The sequence below is a fragment of the Heloderma suspectum genome, chromosome 5 (genome assembly GCF_057233095.1).
Source record: "Heloderma suspectum isolate Gila_16-S chromosome 5, 16-S_ref, whole genome shotgun sequence".
In the NCBI taxonomy this organism is placed as follows: Eukaryota; Metazoa; Chordata; class Lepidosauria; order Squamata; family Helodermatidae; genus Heloderma; species Heloderma suspectum.
In genome coordinates, this window is record NC_139462.1 from 21633148 (window position 1) to 21652214 (window position 19067).

A 19067-nucleotide genomic window follows, 5' to 3' on the forward strand; every position below is an offset into this window, starting at 1 on the left:
ACTGCATTTTACTTTCAAAGATGAATCACAATACATTTGTATAACATCAGGTGCTAATAAGAAAATGAAACCCTTTAGCTGAAAGTAGAGATGGTGCAATTATATTGCGGGTGTTTGAAACTACACTCAACATCAGTGCTCAAATTAGTATGGCCACAATTCAAGATGGGCACAGCTCACCTTTGAGCCTGCCGGAACTTCAACTGGGGCTTATGCCACCTCATCTACCATTTGCAGCTAGAGAACACAAGCTAGCAAGCCCCATGATCTGCAGCTGCAACCGACACCCTGCCCTTTGCTGCCTGTTCCTCCCTTCTCCCCAAGGTATTTTTTTTTTCTTGGTGGAAGGAGTTAGAAGGTGTTAGGGAGAGCAGGGAAGCAGAAGAACTAAGGAAAAAATTGGGCTGCTCAAATGTTCAGCTCAATACACTTGAAAAAACTAATCAAAGGAATTTGAGTGTTCTGTCTGAACACCTGAGCAGCCCAGTTGGTTTTTGGGACAAGCCAGCGGGTGCAGATCCATCCCATAAGATGTCTCTCATGACAAAGCATGCATGAGGCTATAGTAACTATCATCTATTTATGCCAAAAAATATTTTTTCAGCCCACCTTTTCATTTCAAGAAGTGCCCAGGGCACTAATAAGGACCAGCCCTTGTATTCTTATTCAGCAAAGCAGGAGATAGTAAAACCCATATGCTTCATCCATAGCCCCACAACAGGTACATGCACAATCTTCAGATATTTTGCAATCTTCAAATATTCCCTAATTGCGTGCCACCAAAAACATTCCATGGGCATAAGAATTTTCTGAGATACATATCTGGATATACTAATTTCAGGGAGGACTACAAAACTGATTGCCTGGAGGCCAGGAAGTGGTAAAAGCTTGTGAGATATATATCCTTCTACGAGCAGACTGCTTGCTAGAAGAGGCATAAATAAGCATGGCAAAATTCAGGAATGTTTGCCAAGGGATCACAGAATTCTGCCAATCCTGTGCAGTTAAACCTTTTATCCTGGAGAGGTTGCCAACACCACAGGGTAAAGCCAAAGGGCATGATTCAAAGCCCAGAAAGTTCATAGCATTTGGGCACACGGAAAGAGTCCCCAACCACATGTGCTAGATGTTTCTCTACCCAGGAGAAGAGAAACACCTGCATTTAGAAAACTCCAGGCTTGCATCTCATCCTCTGGATCTTAGCCAGCCTCTAAAGACTCCTAAAATTGTACATTACTAGTAAGCACTGGAACTAAACATGTGGAAGAGCTAAATCTCATCTCACCCAAATATCCTATCAGAGCTGCACCAATGGTACGTGCAGGTCCATTCAGATGTCCTCCTGAATTGTGGAGTAGTTTCACTGGTGTGGCATTCTCATGAGATGAAACAGCCAACTAATTAAAACAAAGAAAATTGATATCTTTGACAGCTTGTTCAGAAATAGTGTGTTTTATGCATTTTAACGAAGTGGCAAAACAATGCTCAACCTTAACAAATTTTGAACACCTGAAATATGATTCAAGGATTAATGCAGGCAGGAACAGCTGTAGGCAAGTGGAACTAAGAAGGCCATAGAAATATTTTTCTTCAAAGTTTTCAAGAACAGGTTAGAAGGCAAAGTTTAATTCTGCTCAATTTACAGAACTGAGCTAACTCTTAGTGGACACTTCCTGGTTGCTTAACCCAAGCCTAGCCTAATATACAGTTACAGGTATCTTTAAAAGGAGGCTACAGATAGCATTTACAGAAACAAGAACTAAACCAAGTCTACAGCTACTCCCAAATTCTATTAAACCTGATTGATGTTCTCCAGTTTTGCCCAAGTAAGTCTAAATTTAGAAGTAAAAACTGATGAGTCAGCTACTGATCTCAGATCTGGAGACAGGGAAATTGAGATAAAGAAAAGGCGTATCTTAAAATAATCTACAGCATCTTGGAAGAACAATACTATAATGAAGAACATGTGTGGAGTGAGAGGATGATAGCATCACCAGTAAACTGCACTATACGAAGAAGCACATAATCCACAGCCTCTGTCTCATGGTGAAGAGCCACAAAATGGGCTGGGCAACATCCAAATCCTCTCTCAGGTCTGATTCAAATGGTTTCCACTGCAACAGCACTTTTCCATGGTTAGCTCCCACTTTGCACTTATAATCTAGGAATGTTTACATCAAACAGGATTACATAGTTCTCACATTAGCACTGGTAGACCCAACAGATAGAGATGGCAGTGCTGTGGGAACAAACCATATATTCTAGCAAGACTAGTATCTTTGTCAGTATGCTGTATAAAAGTGGTCATGAGAACACACTTAAGAACTAGCTACTAATAAATGATTATTTACATTCAAGTTATTAATGACTAAGGACATTAAACAGATAACACCTTGGCCTCAGTCCAGCAGTCCTGGCCTCTGTTAATGTGTGGGCTCCTGTGATGCTCACAGCTACTTATCATGGCACTTCTTGAGTTAATATCATAAAACTAGCCAAGTGCTAAAGTCATCCTCATCATGAGTTTTCAAGCTTACCTGTTTGGCTATGGCCTTACTGTCCAGTTTGTTATAAACTTTTCTAATTCTTGCCACTGTCAGTGAGGAAACAGAGAGTGCATAGAGGCCAAAAGAAACTTTCTCCTCTGGTACCAATGATACTGGAGATGGACTGATTCCTTCTGGTTTTGAATCCTTACCTTTAGAATGAAAAATACATATTTCATTGTGAGCTGATGTGTGTAGTAGATAAGAAGAGTTGTGATCTGAGCAGTCCTTGGGTCATATCTTAGCCATGAACTCTCTAGATGGGTTTAGGCAAGCCTCCATCTTTCACTATTAGCCATCCACTTGTAATTTGGGAATAATGGATGACCTACTTCTATAGGATTGTAACACAACACAAGCACAACATGGCATGCCCTCTCCTGTTGTTGCTGCCCAGCAACTGGTACTATGAGATATCATGGATATCCAGATTTGGATTCAGATTTAAGCTGAATCAACTGCACTGGTGGAAGCAGACTTTGCCACCCCCTCCTTCCCACTGCAGCCCCTCCAGCTCCCTGAAAATGCTACACCAAGAGCCAGGGAACCCTCCTGAATGGGGTAAGCTGTGGTGTGGGAGGATGGCCAAAAATCAGGCAGAGGGACTTTCTTCAAGCAGAGCCCTTCCTCTCAAATAAGGTACCTTCCTCTTGTAGAAGGCAGATCCTGGATCCAACCCACTGCCTGGACTAGTAGCCCTTGATAAACTTATTCTCCATAAATTTGTCCAATCCCCTTTTAAAGCCATCTGAGCTGGTGAGTATTGCATGCAAAATGTTGTAAATACATTGTAGTGCGACATAAACACTATATAATATGGTTAATTTATTTTGTAGAAAATCTGTTTCAAATACACTATAGCATAGTATTTACCAGGGACAATTTTTACTTGCCAAAGGCCCAGGTTATAAACTACCCCCAGCCAAACTAGTAAATCCCCACTTTAAAGCATTAACATGTCTCATTTGAAAATGATACTACTGATAACAGCCCATTGCAGTAGAGTACAGGTAGCTCAGTTACATATTTGACCAATCCACTGACTGGTCAATATGGTCAATCCCAGTTCTTACACTTCACTTCAGAATCAAACAGGACATTAGAAGACAGGTCAAGAAATATGTGAATCTAGATAAGATCTAGATGCCAACACCAAGGAAGTGTTCAGAGTTAGGGGAGGAAAGAAGGGAAGACATCAAATTCAGGAAGGGGAGGCATGTTCACAGAAGAACATTTATTGCCCAACACGTTTTGAGCTAAAACTTTTCCTCAGGGGATATCCCTGATTCTGTTGTTACAAAGAGAAACAAAAAATGTCTCATCCTGCACACCATCTCAAAAGAACAGTACAATCTTATACATGTATAGTCAAAAGTAAGTATGTATTCAATGGAGATCATTCCCAAGAAAGTGGGTACAGCATTGCAGCCTTAATGGCTTATGTGCATCTTTGAAGCACATAAGACCCCTCCTCTTTCATTCATGTGTAGTTTCTCCGTTACAATAGTTTTGAGGAAGAATTTCTTGTTGTAGGCATTGAAGTACAACTTTTGACTATGAGGACTCTCCTTCTCAAAATATTATTAAAAGCTTTTATGAATATTGTTGTGTTTTTTAAAGTTTTAAAAGGTAAACCTGCCACAACCTGAAACTAATATATACATATTTATAACAGGATTAGTTTTACTTACATGGCATATATACTGCTTGAAAGCTTCCAACATAGTTTGGTCCTAGTTCATAAATCATGCTAATGCTTGATGGAGGCAAGACTTCTTCTAAGAAATGAGTTGGTCCCAAACGCCAAACAAGTGAAGAGAGCTGGCGCTGGGCAGGCGGTGTGCCTATATAGGCATAGACTGTGCTAACTACGGGTGGATTAGCACAACTTGAACCACCAGGGCTACTGTGAATATAGTGAAGCTGTAAAATACATACCAAAGCTGATTAGAAAGATGCACTTTTTAGTATGCACATTTTATCTCAACATTAATGTAAGACATTTTAAAGAACAAGAAGTTACACCATCTGTCTCAGATTAGACTGCAGCTAATCTCATGGCAAGGTATTTGAGCATTCTTTCCAGAGTATGACTCCCCACTCAATCTTACATCGTATGTAGGAAACAGACAAAACAGGCACAATATACAGCCTATTTTTATATTTCGATACACTAAAAATGAGATCTATAACAGATTTTTGTTAGGGCTGCAAGCCAATTAAAGACATGTTAATTAATCAGCTTTTTAACCTGATTAAATTTGCATATGACTATAATAAAGATTACAGCAGAAAACTCTGTGTTTTAGGCATATTTCCAGGAAATAAAAACTAGGGGGCTGTCTTCATGGGTGATTTCCTGCAGATTGGGAGCGTTCTGAGGTCGTTCGCAGCACATGACATTGCGGCCAGTGTGCTGCCAACCAGCAGCTTCCACCTTGAAAAGTCACATTAGCTGAGAGTTCTTTTAGTCAATTTTTTTTAAGTTAAAGCAGCTCCCATGTAGTTTCACTGCAGCGTGCCATGTTCTCCGCATTCTCCTGGACATGCCTTTGTAATGTGGCTATGAGCTGGCAGTGATGTGGTCAAGGGATGGGGCCGCCCCTTCCCCCCACCGCACCCACTCATTTTCCCCATTGGCACTACTATCCCCAGGGAGAGTAATTTGGGTAACTACAGTAACTAGCCTGCCTTTCCAACTCACCAAAGCACTAGAGCGCTCTTTTGAGCCTTCAGAATCGTGCTGTACTTCCTTTTCACCAATGGGAGTAACTAGCCTCCCTTTCCCTGTCATTATGTGCTTCTCTGCTGTTTGCCTGGCATTGGATTGATTGGCTTCTCTGATGTTGTATTAATTTGCCTTTCCGAAGTTGCATTACTTTGCTTCTCTGGGCACTTGTCTGATCGTTGCGTTACTTAGCAGCCTCTCTGATGTTTGTGTTACTTGTGCATGTGCTTTACTTCGGGGTTTGTCTGATTCTTGCAGGTTGGTTCACTTCCCTACTTCTTGTTGTGGTGCTTCCCTTCCCTGCTTCTCATTGCGTTGCTTAGCTTCCCTAATGCTTGCAGTAAAAATGATCTGGAAACTATAACTCTGTGATAGTATGCTGGAATGGGGCAAAATTGGCGTGGTGGGGTGATTTCAGGGGGAGCCTTCAGATACTGCATTGGAGAATCAGAGATTTTGGCTTCTTCTTGGAAAAGGGATGGAACAATGAGCTTACGCTCTTACCTTTGGCACTAAACAAATGCGCCTTAAGGCTTTATCGCAGTAGCAATCAGCCAAGGTATTGGGATCATGAGCGGAGAAGCCTTTCATTGCAAGCAGGGAGAAAGTGACCAGAGAAGGAGAAAGGGGGTGGTGGAGGCAATAACCATGCCAGTTTTCTGGAATGGGGTGAAATGGGGGGTGCTGTTCTCAGGAGGAGGATGCTGCACTCAAGAATTAGGGATTTTGGTTTCTTCAGGCAAAAGTGTGCACATTGGGGAAATGGCGGGGGGAAGAATAACTCTGACAGTTTGCTGGAATGGGGTGAAATGGGGGGGTGCTCTCAGGGGAGCCTTCAGATGCTTCACTTAAGAATTGGGGATTTGGGCTTCTTCAGGCAAAGGTGCACACACTGGGAAAAATGGGGTGGGAGCAATACCTCCATGAGAGTTTGCTAGAGTAGGGCAAAATTGGGGGGGTATGTTCTCAAGGGGAGCCTTCAGATGCTGTACTGGATAATTGGGTTGTTTCTAGAGAACTGTGAATTGCTTACTCTCCATTCATAATAATGTAGTAGCAGGGGGGAGCCTGGACATGGGCCAGGGAACAAGCCTCTCTCATTGGTTGAGCAGCTCATGCCCAGGTGATGACGTTCAGTTCTACTTGCCCCACCCAACCTGGAAGTATGGTCCTTTTAAGCACTGTGTGACCTGTGAAAACTGGATTTTAAAGGTACAGGACACTCGGCTTTTGCTTTGTGTGTCCTTGAGGGACCAAAGATGATTCCATGGAAATCCAGATAATACTCCAATGCGTTTCTCATTCTGTTGTCGTGAAGAACTCCCCCTAGGTTGGATCCAGACTTACTCATAATTAGAGAAGACCTACTGAAATCAATGGTACTGCAATTAATCATGAGCCTTGGCTTATCGTGACATGTAAACCAGGTCAATGCCTGAGACAAGAGATGCTGTGTCATCCACCAAACCTAAATGTTAACATCACAGATTTAAATAATGTAGAAAGACAATGTATTGCTGGATAATGATTTGCTTTCCCACATGTTTCTCATGTGCAATTTTCTTAATAGTTTCATGTCTCATGTACAGAATTGGATTTGTGGTTCTACACTTGTGATTGAGAGAGACAGCCTACTCTCTTTGCTAACTGGCTATTGTGGATGCTATACAAGGCTAGCCAGCTGGAATAAATCCCCTGAGAAAACAAGATACCTGTAGGCCTTCAAGAACAAACTACTACCATGAACCCTAATGTTTCCAGAGCACATGAACAGAAAGTTCCCTGGCAGTGGCAGCAGTAACTCAGGTTTGACCTCCATACCAAGATCTTGAAACAGACATGCCAGTCATGGTGTGGGTTCCTAATTGGCTGGCCTTAATCTGGTTCTTTATAGTCTAAGCATCAGGTTATAGGTATTTGCAAGTTTCTGTGCACCTGTCAGGAGGTGCCCTAGTGGCCTCTTTCAGTAGACTCCAATAGCCAACTCAAGACACAGACAAAAGGATTCTTTTCAAGGCTTTAATCCTTTTACAACTTAATGACTCTTTCAGATGCTAATCACCAGCGACTAAGCAAAGAACAGCAGAGTGGCCTATGCACCGAGTAGGCAGTTGATCCCCGTTTGAAGGAGAGTCACTTGAAGATCCTGAACTTATGGGCTAGGGAGAGATCCTCCCTTTTTCCTTGGGTCCACGGGAGGCGGCTGTTGCTTGCGCGCCAAACGGGCGCTACACCTCCTTTCCACGCCCTCCATCACTCGTCGCTCTTTGCGTCTGTGTCGAGCGTCAAGCAAGCCCCGTTCCCGCACTTTCTCACTGCTAGGATCACTAACTATCTCAGGAATGCCGGCAGGAGGAATCTCTGCCAGCTGCTGTGCCTGTGAGGGATGAGCTGGCTCCTCTCCCATGGATTGCTGCTCCTCCTCAGAATCAGAACTGCTCTGGGGGTTCTATCAGCTCAGTTTCCACCCTGACAGCACCATTCCGTGCAGCAGCAGGCATTCTAGAATTCCACCCATCCATGATGTAGATTCAGATCCTATCTTTGGCCTGTCTATAAGCCAGCTGATTTCCTAGGACTTGCCAAGCTTGGCAATATTATTCAGTATTATCCAACAGTATTATTCTAGCCACTCAGTTTTGATAGACTCTAAAATACTGATGAATGTTATTTAGTATATGCCTTCAATACAGAACACAAAATAACGCAAGCTGGCCTACTGGTCACAACATGTTGCAAAGGTAATAGCATTTCAGAATGCTCATAGCACCTCACATACAGTGGCTGTGTTTGGATGTCACGTTATGGCATGGTGGCTTAATAAGCTACTCACGGTAGCCTATTTTTGAAATAGTCCATAATGCCCCACCACACGAATGGGGTAATAAATCTACTATGCGTACCTTATTAACCTACTGTGCCTAATCTGACCCATCCCCGCCCCACCTGCCCCTTATCCCACTGAAGTCCTCCTGCCCAAGCAGTGGCGCTGTTTCACCCATTCATTACATCGCAGCAGGGGCTACAAGGAGCAAAATCCTGGTGTGTACCAAAAAGGGGGTGGCACAAATAAACCCTTGGAAGTTTGCCAGATTAGGACCAAACTTGACACACAGCCTCTCCTAGTCGGGAGGCACCCAATGCACCACCGAAACCCTACGCAATTACCCCAGAGGAGGGAAAACTCAAGTGCACTAAAAAGGGGGTGGCACAAATAAACCCATGGGGTTTGCAGGATGACAAAAGTTCATAAGCAGCCTCCCCTAGTCGGTCAGCACCTGACGCACCTGCAAAACCACATTTCCCACCATAGCCATTGCTGGCACAGACACCTTTCGTGTTCTCAAAATCGCTAAAGAATTATAGTGCTTTAGCGCTAAAGTGGAATTGCTCATCCCCCCACCCCATTGTTGGCACTCCAGTTTTCAGTATTGCTACAGCACTCTGTCACTATATCACAGTTGCACATTTAAAGGGCTACTGCACTAACGCCTATGGGTTTAAATGCACAACTGCAATATAGTGACAGAGCGAATTAGCTCTACCGCGGTATGGGGAACAGCTGAAACCAGCTACTGAAGTATTGCTTATGGGTTTAAAGGCAAAAATCCCGGATGCCAAGAAGGGGGTGGTGTCTGTAAGCCCTTGGAACTTTGCAGGATAGGGACAAAACTTGATACGCAGCTTCCCCACACCACAGCGGTACTGCCCCACTTTGTTTTTTTGTTTTTTCATGGAGAAGCGGTTAGAAAAGGGAAACAGGGGTGGGGGCTAGAAGGCCTTGGAAGTTTGCTGGAATGGGGCAAAATTGCACAGGTGGGGACCTCTCATGGGAAGCGTTCAAATACTGCAGTGGATAGCCTCACAGTTTGCTTTTTCATGGAAAAATGAGTGTGTTTTTCCCCTATTCCCCTATTCCCCCATTTCCCCTATTCCGCAGTTGCCTCTGTTGCTCTTTGTTTTTTACTTAGGACTTTTCTGCATTTCCAAATTTGCACATTTTCAGAGTTGCGAACAGGGATCTTTTCTTTTACACAAATACGCATTAGTGCATTTTCACAGTAGTGATCTGTGAAGGCATAACTTCATCTGCGAAGGCTGGCATTGTGTTACTTTGCAGCTGCAGGATTGTGCAATCTGGGAAGGCTGGCCAGAAAAGGAAAAAGAGGGTGGGAGCTAGCTCCTTGACAGTTTGCTGGAATGGGGCAAAACTGCACAGCTAGGGTGCCCTCAATAAGGCCAAAAAGCCATTGTGGACTAAAAAATTCCCAACAGATGACACAATAACCATGGTGGCTTATTTAGCCCATCGTGGGTTATCATGACATCCAAACCCAGTCAGTATCTCAGTAAGAGTTAAAATGGTATTTAACTTACCTTTACAGTATTAATCAGCTGCCCATCAACGTAGAGTGCAGCAGTACTGTTTTTCAGCATGCCTTTGCTCATCACCAGAACCATATGATGCCACTGGCCTTCCACTATGTGGTCGCCACAACGAAAACGTGCACAACAAGGGAGAATCTCATAGCAGGAGGATTCTTCACTGAAGTCATCAACTGAAGACAAAATAACATTTAATGTGAGTTTCTGTTGCCAAAGAAAACAGTGGTCAATCCCAGGAAGGAAGCAGGCTGTGTCCTGCATCATCGGCAGTTTTCATGAAGAGTAGTGAGACATACAGCACAGTACTGTAAGTCTGGCCTTGAGGTTATCAAAAAACCGAGTAGAAAAAATATGTTCCACAATAGACATATTTAGTACAACACCCCACTAAAGCATTAGATTGATTCATTCATCATTACTAACTTTAAGGTTAAGGTTTAATAGTGTACACTTAAACCAGTACACCACCCCTAAAATTAAAGAGAAGTCAATGAACATAATCAGTTTTTATTTACTGTGCAAGTCATTTGGAGCCAGAAACACAGCAGTTAAACTTTCTCTAAAAGTAGCTCTGGACACAATGAGATAATTAAGTTTGGTTCCAATGTCATGCTCCTGGCTCCAACAAACTGTGATTTGTTGTAGTGGGAAGGAGCAATGAGCTCAAGCATTCCCTTCCCATTCCCCTTGTTCACCAAACTTCAGCAAGGTTTCCTGGTTTGTTAAACCATAGTTTCAATGATGTCCAAACTGGAAGGCGGTAATTTCAGGACCCTATACAAATTAGGACTGCAAATTTGCAATCCTAGCTTGTAGAGAGATTTTCAATCATGGTTGCTCAAACTCATAACTTCTTTCCATTGCAACTAATAATAGTTCATTGGAGCAGGAATGTTACATCTGAGCTGAGCTTATCACACTGGCACAGAATGGTGAGGAATAGCCACTACAGTATGCTTCTTACCATAGTTCTGAAGAAGCTCTTCTTTAGTTGAAACAATCAGTGACCGATCTTTTACAGAGAGGACAATAGCAAGGCATATATAATGCTGCTCAGAGCTGTTTGCTCGTCTCACAAATGTAAGTAGCCTAACTGGATGATGATTTGGAGCTGTACTAAAATGTTCTACGCAAAACCAACTTGAATAGCTCAAACCAGATGGTGGTGGGAAAAGCCTCTCTCCTATAAGAAAAAGATATACATTTAGCTAGATCGGAAGGGAAACAATATGAAATAAGCTTATAGTTCCTTCACAACTTTCTACTTAGCTTTTCCAGATTCAGTTGTTCATGTAGAAGTGTACACTAAATTGTTGTTAAGTGGTAGAAATTAATACTGCTTATGTACAAGTATACTTAATAAAGAATTATTCTCTTCATTAGCTGAGATCATTTAAAAAATAAAACCACACACACATTTTATTGAACCTTTCCCACATGTTCACAACAACGATGCTGTGGAATAACCATGTTATCAACTTTGGCAAAAATACAACATGGTTATTTCTTGAAGGAGTAAGTAACACTTTGGATTCCAGGCAGGTAGTTGATTTGTGTGTCAGCAATATGGCCAATAGGCTAAACTCTACTAGAAATGTATTTAGGAACCATTGCCTTATGATAGAAGGGATTTTTTCAGAGAAATGTCTAGATTTCCTATGATTACTAATGACTGTTCACCCATGAAAATGTTCAAGGCAATATTTTTTTTCTGGCTGTTTGCATCCACTCTGATTTCTGCCCCTCCCCCCTCCCCCCCAGTCAATGATTCCAGCCAATCAGGGATTATGTAGTGAGTGAGATGGTATCACAATACAATGAGGCTAACCAGATTTAGCTATGAAGCAATGTCACTAAAGACAAATGAAGGAGCATTTCACACACTTACACATCCCAGTATTGCTGATGCAACAAAGTTGATACTTCCTGTACTGTGCTGCATTAGTAGCTTCACTGCTCACCCTCACAGCAAGCATGACAGAACAGAGAGTTGCCTGATTGACTTGGCAATTCAGAGAGATATTCCCTATCTTGGTGTGCTGTGCTGCTATACAGTGAAAGAATAAGGAAAGTTTTGCCTGGTTGCCTTGGCAACTTCAGGAACACGTTCCCTTCCTCTTGCCCCCATATTTGGATACACACTAAGATCCTCATTAATTCAACATCTGATTTTGCTGTGCTGCACTTCAGCAGTTCCGTTGCTGTGGTACAGCAAAACATGAAGTGTCATCCTAGTTGCAACCAGGATGCATTTCCTCCTTCTACTAAGACATCCATGCTATTTTCAAGTCTCCCCTGCCAATCGTGAAAGAGGGAGGTGCTTTGTGAGGGACATGAAAATGTTCATGAAAGTCAGGGGTGCAGTTCAGCTCAGCTCTAATAATTAGTTAAATCCTAGCCCTCCTGCCACTTTATAACTTTCTGTGCCTATGCTAACCACTGCCTTGCATCACATCATGAAATGCTAGCACCCTGTGGGACTCTCGCTTCATACCAACGAACAGTAGTCTGGTGGATCTCCATCACCATAAAAGCAGCCTTCTTCCTGATCCAACAGCATACATTCCCAGTACATGCAAAACGATTTTTATTTACAGAAGTTAAAAGTAAAGCCATTATACCACTGCTATCAGAAGATGGCAAAAGGACCAAATCCATTTGATACGGCTATAGCCAAGGACTTACCAGTTCCAATTCCACTGACTACTGTGCCATCAATGAGACCTGTTGTAACCACATTGTTGGTAGGTGCATTGTGAGGTGCCAAACTTGGTAAGAACAGACAGCTGTTAAATAGAGATCAATGAGTTAGGAAGAACACTTCCAGTTTAAGGCAATCACAACATCCTGAACAAAAAAGGAAATCCTCAACACTCAAAGTATCTACGTCTTGTGTGGTTACTTCTTTGAACAGGGCATGACATTTACAACAGGAAAATAAGTCACAGGAATCTGCCATATTTCAATGCATCACCTAGGCTTTTAGTTGCCATATACCAAATATGGGTGCCCCAGGGTGTTTGAAGAACAAGAGACGTTGCATGTGGATCTTCAACCCCAGACAGGAGGTACCAGTGCAGCATACATGTACCCTTAGAAGTTGGGCAGCATCAAGACAAAAGCCTCCGAAAAGTGTGTTACTCAGGTCTCTTTTGGGGTTCAGGTGCTGGGAACAAAGGTCGTATAAGGAAGCCATGGAACAGAATGAGAGTAAAACTTTGGTTCATAAGCGGGCCTGTCTTTCCTGGGGGGTAGAAACATTTTGCTGCCTGGCGTCTGAGATGCAGAGAGTTATGCTGACAAAGCTGTAGCCAACTTGTAGAACAATGGTCCAGTATGGGAAAAAATTACAATGCTTGTTACTCCCTGCAACTAGCAGCTCCATGAGTCTGGAGTGTTCCCGTGAATCCTGATATGGCCTAAACTATGGAAAAAGACTGTTTTTGCAGGTTTCTGCCCACCCAATATGTATTTCACCAATCCAGAACCAATTTCTAGCTGGCAACTAGAAAGAAGGAAAAAGGCCAATCAGAAGGCAGGAGAGTTTGGAGGAGACAGTGGATCAAAAAGCGACTGCACCCTAGGAGAAGGGCTTTGTTCACTTCTTTCTTTGTTCCCCCCCCCTTTTTTGCACAACTCTGTTTTCTGCTAACAGATTTTAGCTAGTTTGGGGCATTTAGGGCAATGGTTCACATACTTGCCTTCTTTTTGAGAGAAATGGGCATTTCTTACTTTGACCATGTCCCTTCTTCATTTTTTAAGGCCGCAGCTGGCCATTGTTTCTGAACAAGCTTTTGGAAGCTAGATGTTTGGCTCCTGAATAACTTGGAACAGATCCAGTTTTTCCCCACTATTTTATTTTACTCACTGGTGAGGCTTAGACTTCACCACCTTTTTCCATTTTAAAACAATTTCCTCACTTTCTCCCTAGAATAGTTTTCTCATCTGGACACTGCTGGGTCCTACATCTTGGACCCTGGGAAAGGTCTCCTCCAATCTTCATTTGGGTCCACAGGAGCCTGTTCCTCAGATCTCAGCCTAGGATAGGTAGCTACATTCATTTTCCCCTTCCTTTTCCCTAAAGAGTTGGACTATACTGTTATAGTTAGAAGCATTTAACTAGTTTGGACTGGTGGAAGTTTATGTGGAGTTAAGTAACAATTCAAACTGCTGTTAGTTGGGCCTACTATGTCACAGCTATTCAATTTGCTGCTCTAACAGTTTTCCTAATATTGTTTTCTAATAAACCTCAGCAAAAGTTAAACTGTAGTTTACTTTGCATGGTGTAATCTTTGCATGTAACAGTTATACGGCTTTGTGGTTCATGGGTACAAATGTCTTTTCTCTGCAATCATTACATGTTTCACATTTTATTTCTGCATGTGATGTTCTTTTGCATTTACTTTTCTCTATAAACTGCTCATATATTAATACTCCCTGTGTGGCATGTTTTCTTTTGTTTTAAAAGTTGAAGGGCATTCACTGTTTTCCTGCTTGAGTTTTAAAAATATGTTTTCAAATATAAGGAACTTTTCAATAGCTTTAAGTCAGCTCTCATTAAACTCTCTTGCCCATTAGTGCAAAGTTGGAACCTCATTTTCAAAGTGACCATAAATGCTGTATCAGTGAAAGGGGGGGGGGGCATGGCAGTCTCACAGAGAAGCCCCCACCCATAAACCTGAAGTTGAACACATAGGGATCTGAAGGACCAGGAAGGATATATAAGGTAGGTGAAGCATAAGCAAATATTACAGCAGAACCCTCCTATATGTCAGATATTATGGAAATGCTCGCTAGGTGTTCCTCACCCCACAAGGGCTTCTAAATTGTCTTGCCTAGATCCCATATGTTTTCCACCTGTTTGTCTGATAGCACATCTCTTGTCTACACAGTGGGATGGGTCCCAAAAAGGTTTGTGGTTTGTGTTAATCATAGTTAATGTTCGTTAGATAGTATCACTGCATCCATGGTAAAAGGAATGGGGAGGAAAATTCATGCAGAAACATAGGTGGGTGAGAGAAAATGGATTCTACAGCACTCTTGGTCCCTTAATGATTGAGCTAGCGTTACATGTTAGGAGCATGGCTCCTTTTCTCTGGAGCAGGAATATGAATCTATTGTAAGGAGATAATTCCCTGTATAAGTATTTTAGTAAGTGAACTATAGAAAACATAATGTCACATTATGCCATTACCTTTTGCAAATTAAACCTCTTTACAGTTCAGAACACTAAAACATGTCTACACAACTTAGATAAGGCACTCAAGAAAGATAAGCTATATCTAATGCTTCTGATTATGGTAATCAAATATATTGAGGTTATTCCATGATCACTGAATTGCCTTTTTAGGGCTCCTACTTAAAAAAAAATCCTCCAAGTCTAAGTCCAATTCCTTTAACCAAATCTTATTAGATTCACAATATAGTAGTAGTTTTAGTAGTAGCTGTAGTAATAGTAGTAGTACTAGTAATGTTTCAGTACAGTACTATGGATTTTTTGGAAAACTGGATGTCTGTGCCACTCCTTTACTAGGAAGTGTATTAAGCACACATAAAAACATGCACCAAATAATCCATACTTGTCTTTGTGGGATCACCTACACTCAGAATTCATTAGCTGAAATGCATTATATCAGAGGCAGCCTGTCATGGTACACTCTAGTTTTAAAATCAAAACAGTTCATTTGGAATTACAAATGTTTCTTTGAAACAAGAAAATAATAAGTTATGAACCTTTGCAAGACCTTACCCAAACCCTTCAAGAGATGTGTCAAATTCAATAAATGCAGGAGTAACTGATGATCCATGAAGTCTAATATCATGTGGGGTTGTCATGGAAACCAAACATTTCACCCTTGTCAGGGGTACTGTGCTTCCTTCTGCTGGTTTTAAAAGGCTTTTGCTTATCCTGTAGTGATTATCTTCATGTAAGCTGAACACACAATCAGTACCCAGACCTTCCACTGATGTAATCATGCTATCTATAGCAGGAGTTAAGGAACAAAACTTTTTTTAAAAAATTAGGTCTCCATTGGATTACTCTTGGCACTACTGGTGCAGCCACCATCTTGAATATGGAACTCCTGCTCGGCAGTTGTTGTGTCATGTGAACTGAGCAGGAGTTGCATATGCAACTTGTCACCCTCAGGCACCGCAGCTCATTGTGGGTTAAATAATACTGAGGCGTGCTGTCCAAACCCAGTCAGTATATTTTTAGCAGTCAGCTCAATGATGATTCACACAACATTTTATACGGTGAAGCCACCAGTAATGGACTCTGGCTGGTTTCACATAAGGCTGAACTCACATTAAAAACAACTGCTTGTTAAATCAGTCCTCAGAATGTTAACAACAGTTTCATTTACACAAATGTAAGGTTATTAACACAGACTGATGAACCACAATGCCATCTACATAAGTGGAAGTATTTAAAATTAAATCAGCCAAGCCCAAATGAAGCCAATAGAGAGAAACAGACTCAAATTCTGCTATGCCAGGTAAACTGGGTTGTGAACTGAGTTCGAAGAGGAAATTTTGCTTCCTCTTTTCTCTTTCCAATTAAACACGGCAAGTCTTAATGGCTATATCAGTAAAACAAAATGAAAGCCTGCCAGCACCTAGATGTATTTTCAAATTACATAATATACAATTCATTATTTAAAGGCAGAGTTTACCTACAAAAAATAATGTCTCTTTGTGTTTGCCATGCCTGCCAAGAGGAGACAAAAAACTTCTCTATCAGCATTAAATTGAAATACATTAAAATTCTTTTTATATTTCATTATAATAATGATACCTCAGCAGTTGAAGATAGTGGGCTAGTGCAGATATAATACAACCTCTGTCTTTTAACCATGGTTAACAGATCAGGGCAGTGGCAAGGTTGGATGCTCATACCTCAGCCCCTCCCCAACTCAGCATGATTTCCCCCCAACCATTAACCATAATTATGGGCCATGTCAGCACAAACAATAACACTATCTAGGGTTCCATTTTATCTAAGATTTGATACCAGGGTTTGAAGCTAGTTTCAGATTATGTGTTCTGGGAACCATAGTTAACCACAACTGTGGTTAGAGTTGCTGCCAACAACTAACCACAGTTAGGCTTGGCAAGGGAAACCCCCACTCTAGGAGGAGGCATGACAGGGAGTGACCATGCTATCTTATGATCTACTCCTGATTACTTAACTCTGGCTGAGCAATTAGTGACATTTCATCTGCACCAGTCTATTACCTGTGTCAACAGGAGTTTAAAAAGGCACTACAGAATAATGAAATCTCACTTGTTCTCTCTCAGAAGCTTTATTAAAGCATGATCTGATATAACTGAGAGTTGCTAACAAGTACCACGAATATATTTTAAACATCTGAATACTTACTTCTCATCTCTGGCTCATAACTGAGTGAGCTCGGCTTATGTACACGATATCGTTTCAATAGTTTTTTGTCCCAGGCTCCACAATTCAGAGGATTTCCTAAACGTAAAAATTCCCTAGCGAAAAATAGAGCGGGTGAGGAATGAGAGGGACTTCAAGACATTTTGTGTTCCCTTTCATTTGATTCCTTTAAGGGCTCCCACTTGAACAAGCATGCATGTAGAACACTGCTTCTACACCAGCAGTGATCAACATTTCACAGCGCCACATTTGTACAACTAAAATAGTTTTCAGTTAATAGTAGTTCGACCTTTCCAACAAACCTAAGAAGATCTGAGCTTTTGCTTTGCCTCTCACACTAAGGGATAAACAGCTAAAATTCAGACGTGGGAGCTGCTTCAAAACATTATACTTTTTCACGTATCACCAACATTGTGATCTATGTACTTAAAGCAAAACAAGCACCTGCAAAAGGGACAATATGCAAGACTTTTAATATGGAGATTATCACCATGAAAGACAAAGTGTCATGTGTAAAGCAGTCTTGAAGTGTTGTCTTATTTAAAGACCTTTTGGCTGCATTCGGATGACTGCGGGGGCGAAAGAAGCCATTGTGCCTTCTTCTCCTGCCCCTGCCTCATGTATGACTGCAATTTGCATAACTACCCCACGATGCAGCACAGGTTGCCTTGTAGTCCAAACCCGCCATCATGCACAGTGGGGGTGGCTGCTTACCAACACCACAACCCCTACAACAAGCCATGGGTTGTGGCATGGGTAAGAAGCCATCCCGCCGCGCACCATGCCGAGTTCAGACAACACGACAACCCACACTGCATTGTGGGTAATTATGCAAATTGCAGTTGTGCACAGCATGCACAGGGGAAGAAGCCATGATGGCTTCTTTCACCCCCATGATTGTCTGAACCTGGTCTTTGTGTTGTGTAACACAACTATCCCATTCTCTTCGTACTATAACAAACAGCAATAGGGACCATTCATAACTTAAAATAAATCAGGGAGAGGACAAGATTATTTTTGCTCACAAGTTTAATGTCAAACACATTCCATTCTCTCTCTCTCTCTCTCAAGAATCCTAATAACCTACCTTCATGCCAGTACAATAAAATACATTAATGTCCACATATCAACTTGATGTGACTGAGGAGGATCGGAATTAAACCATCCCTTCACCCTTACCTCAGTACCATTGGTTCCAATGCCTGAGAGGCCAGCCTTTCAAACATCCTCTGGAGTGGGGGATGCAAAGAGTGGTCCTCATCAGCAAGAGCAGCACTACATTTCTGCAGAAGTCGTGCATGGAGTCCAGCTTCACACATGACCTCCTGATTTCTTTCTGTATGCACTAGAGATTGCAAGATGTTGGCCACTGCAAGCTGAAGATCTAGAGCATGCTACAAATTGAACACACAAGTAAATAAAACAAAGACAAAACAAATCTGTAAAAAAAAACGACTGGCAAAAGCTTTCCCTGCATTGTTAAGAAATGTCCAAACCCCCGTTGAATAATTACGAAATGTCCAAACCCCCGTTGAACCTGGATGATATATTTAGATCACTTTCATTTGATTATTTTACTGATCAACCAGCCTTCAGTCAAGACAATTTATGGCAGTATGAACTGTTCTTTGAATGGAAAGAATGTTAAATTCACTTATTTTCATACTATCAAGCCAACTAATACAGTCCTCACAGCATATAGATTATACTGTATTCAGATACTGTGAAATCTGCTTACACTGTTATATGCTTATGAAAACTAATAATAACGTATTAGAAAGAACAAACTTCTGCTACTGTTGATATTGGCTCTTCCAATATGGCTATCAGAGAATATAGACTTTTCCCTCTTTGAACAGCAGGCCCTCATGTCATATCATAAACTGCTTTAGAGAGTAATTGTATGGTCCCTGGGACAGTGGACCATAGAAGTGCTTGGTATCCTCCTTCCGACGTCAGAGACAACGCTCTGCCCCCTCCCCTGCCCCCTAGCAGCTGGTGCAGAAAA

General features: G+C 41.8%; 1 protein-coding gene across 5 annotated transcripts in view; it reads right to left on the reverse strand.

Moving 5' to 3' along the window:
• The window catches only part of WDFY3 (WD repeat and FYVE domain containing 3), a 213466-nt gene that overhangs the window by 73854 nt on the left and 120545 nt on the right, over positions 1 to 19067 (reverse strand). For all 5 annotated transcript variants that reach the window (XM_084855546.1, XM_084855544.1, XM_084855549.1 and 2 more), the window contains 9 exons: positions 18239 to 18453; positions 17042 to 17154; positions 15410 to 15641; positions 12346 to 12446; positions 10625 to 10843; positions 9652 to 9833; positions 4238 to 4469; positions 2538 to 2698; positions 1286 to 1397 (listed from right to left, as the gene is read on the reverse strand). In XM_084855546.1, the coding sequence (XP_084711672.1) occupies positions 1286 to 1397; positions 2538 to 2698; positions 4238 to 4469; positions 9652 to 9833; positions 10625 to 10843; positions 12346 to 12446; positions 15410 to 15641; positions 17042 to 17154; positions 18239 to 18453 (1567 nt within the window). The remainder of the gene's footprint in view (positions 1 to 1285; positions 1398 to 2537; positions 2699 to 4237; positions 4470 to 9651; positions 9834 to 10624; positions 10844 to 12345; positions 12447 to 15409; positions 15642 to 17041; positions 17155 to 18238; positions 18454 to 19067) is intronic.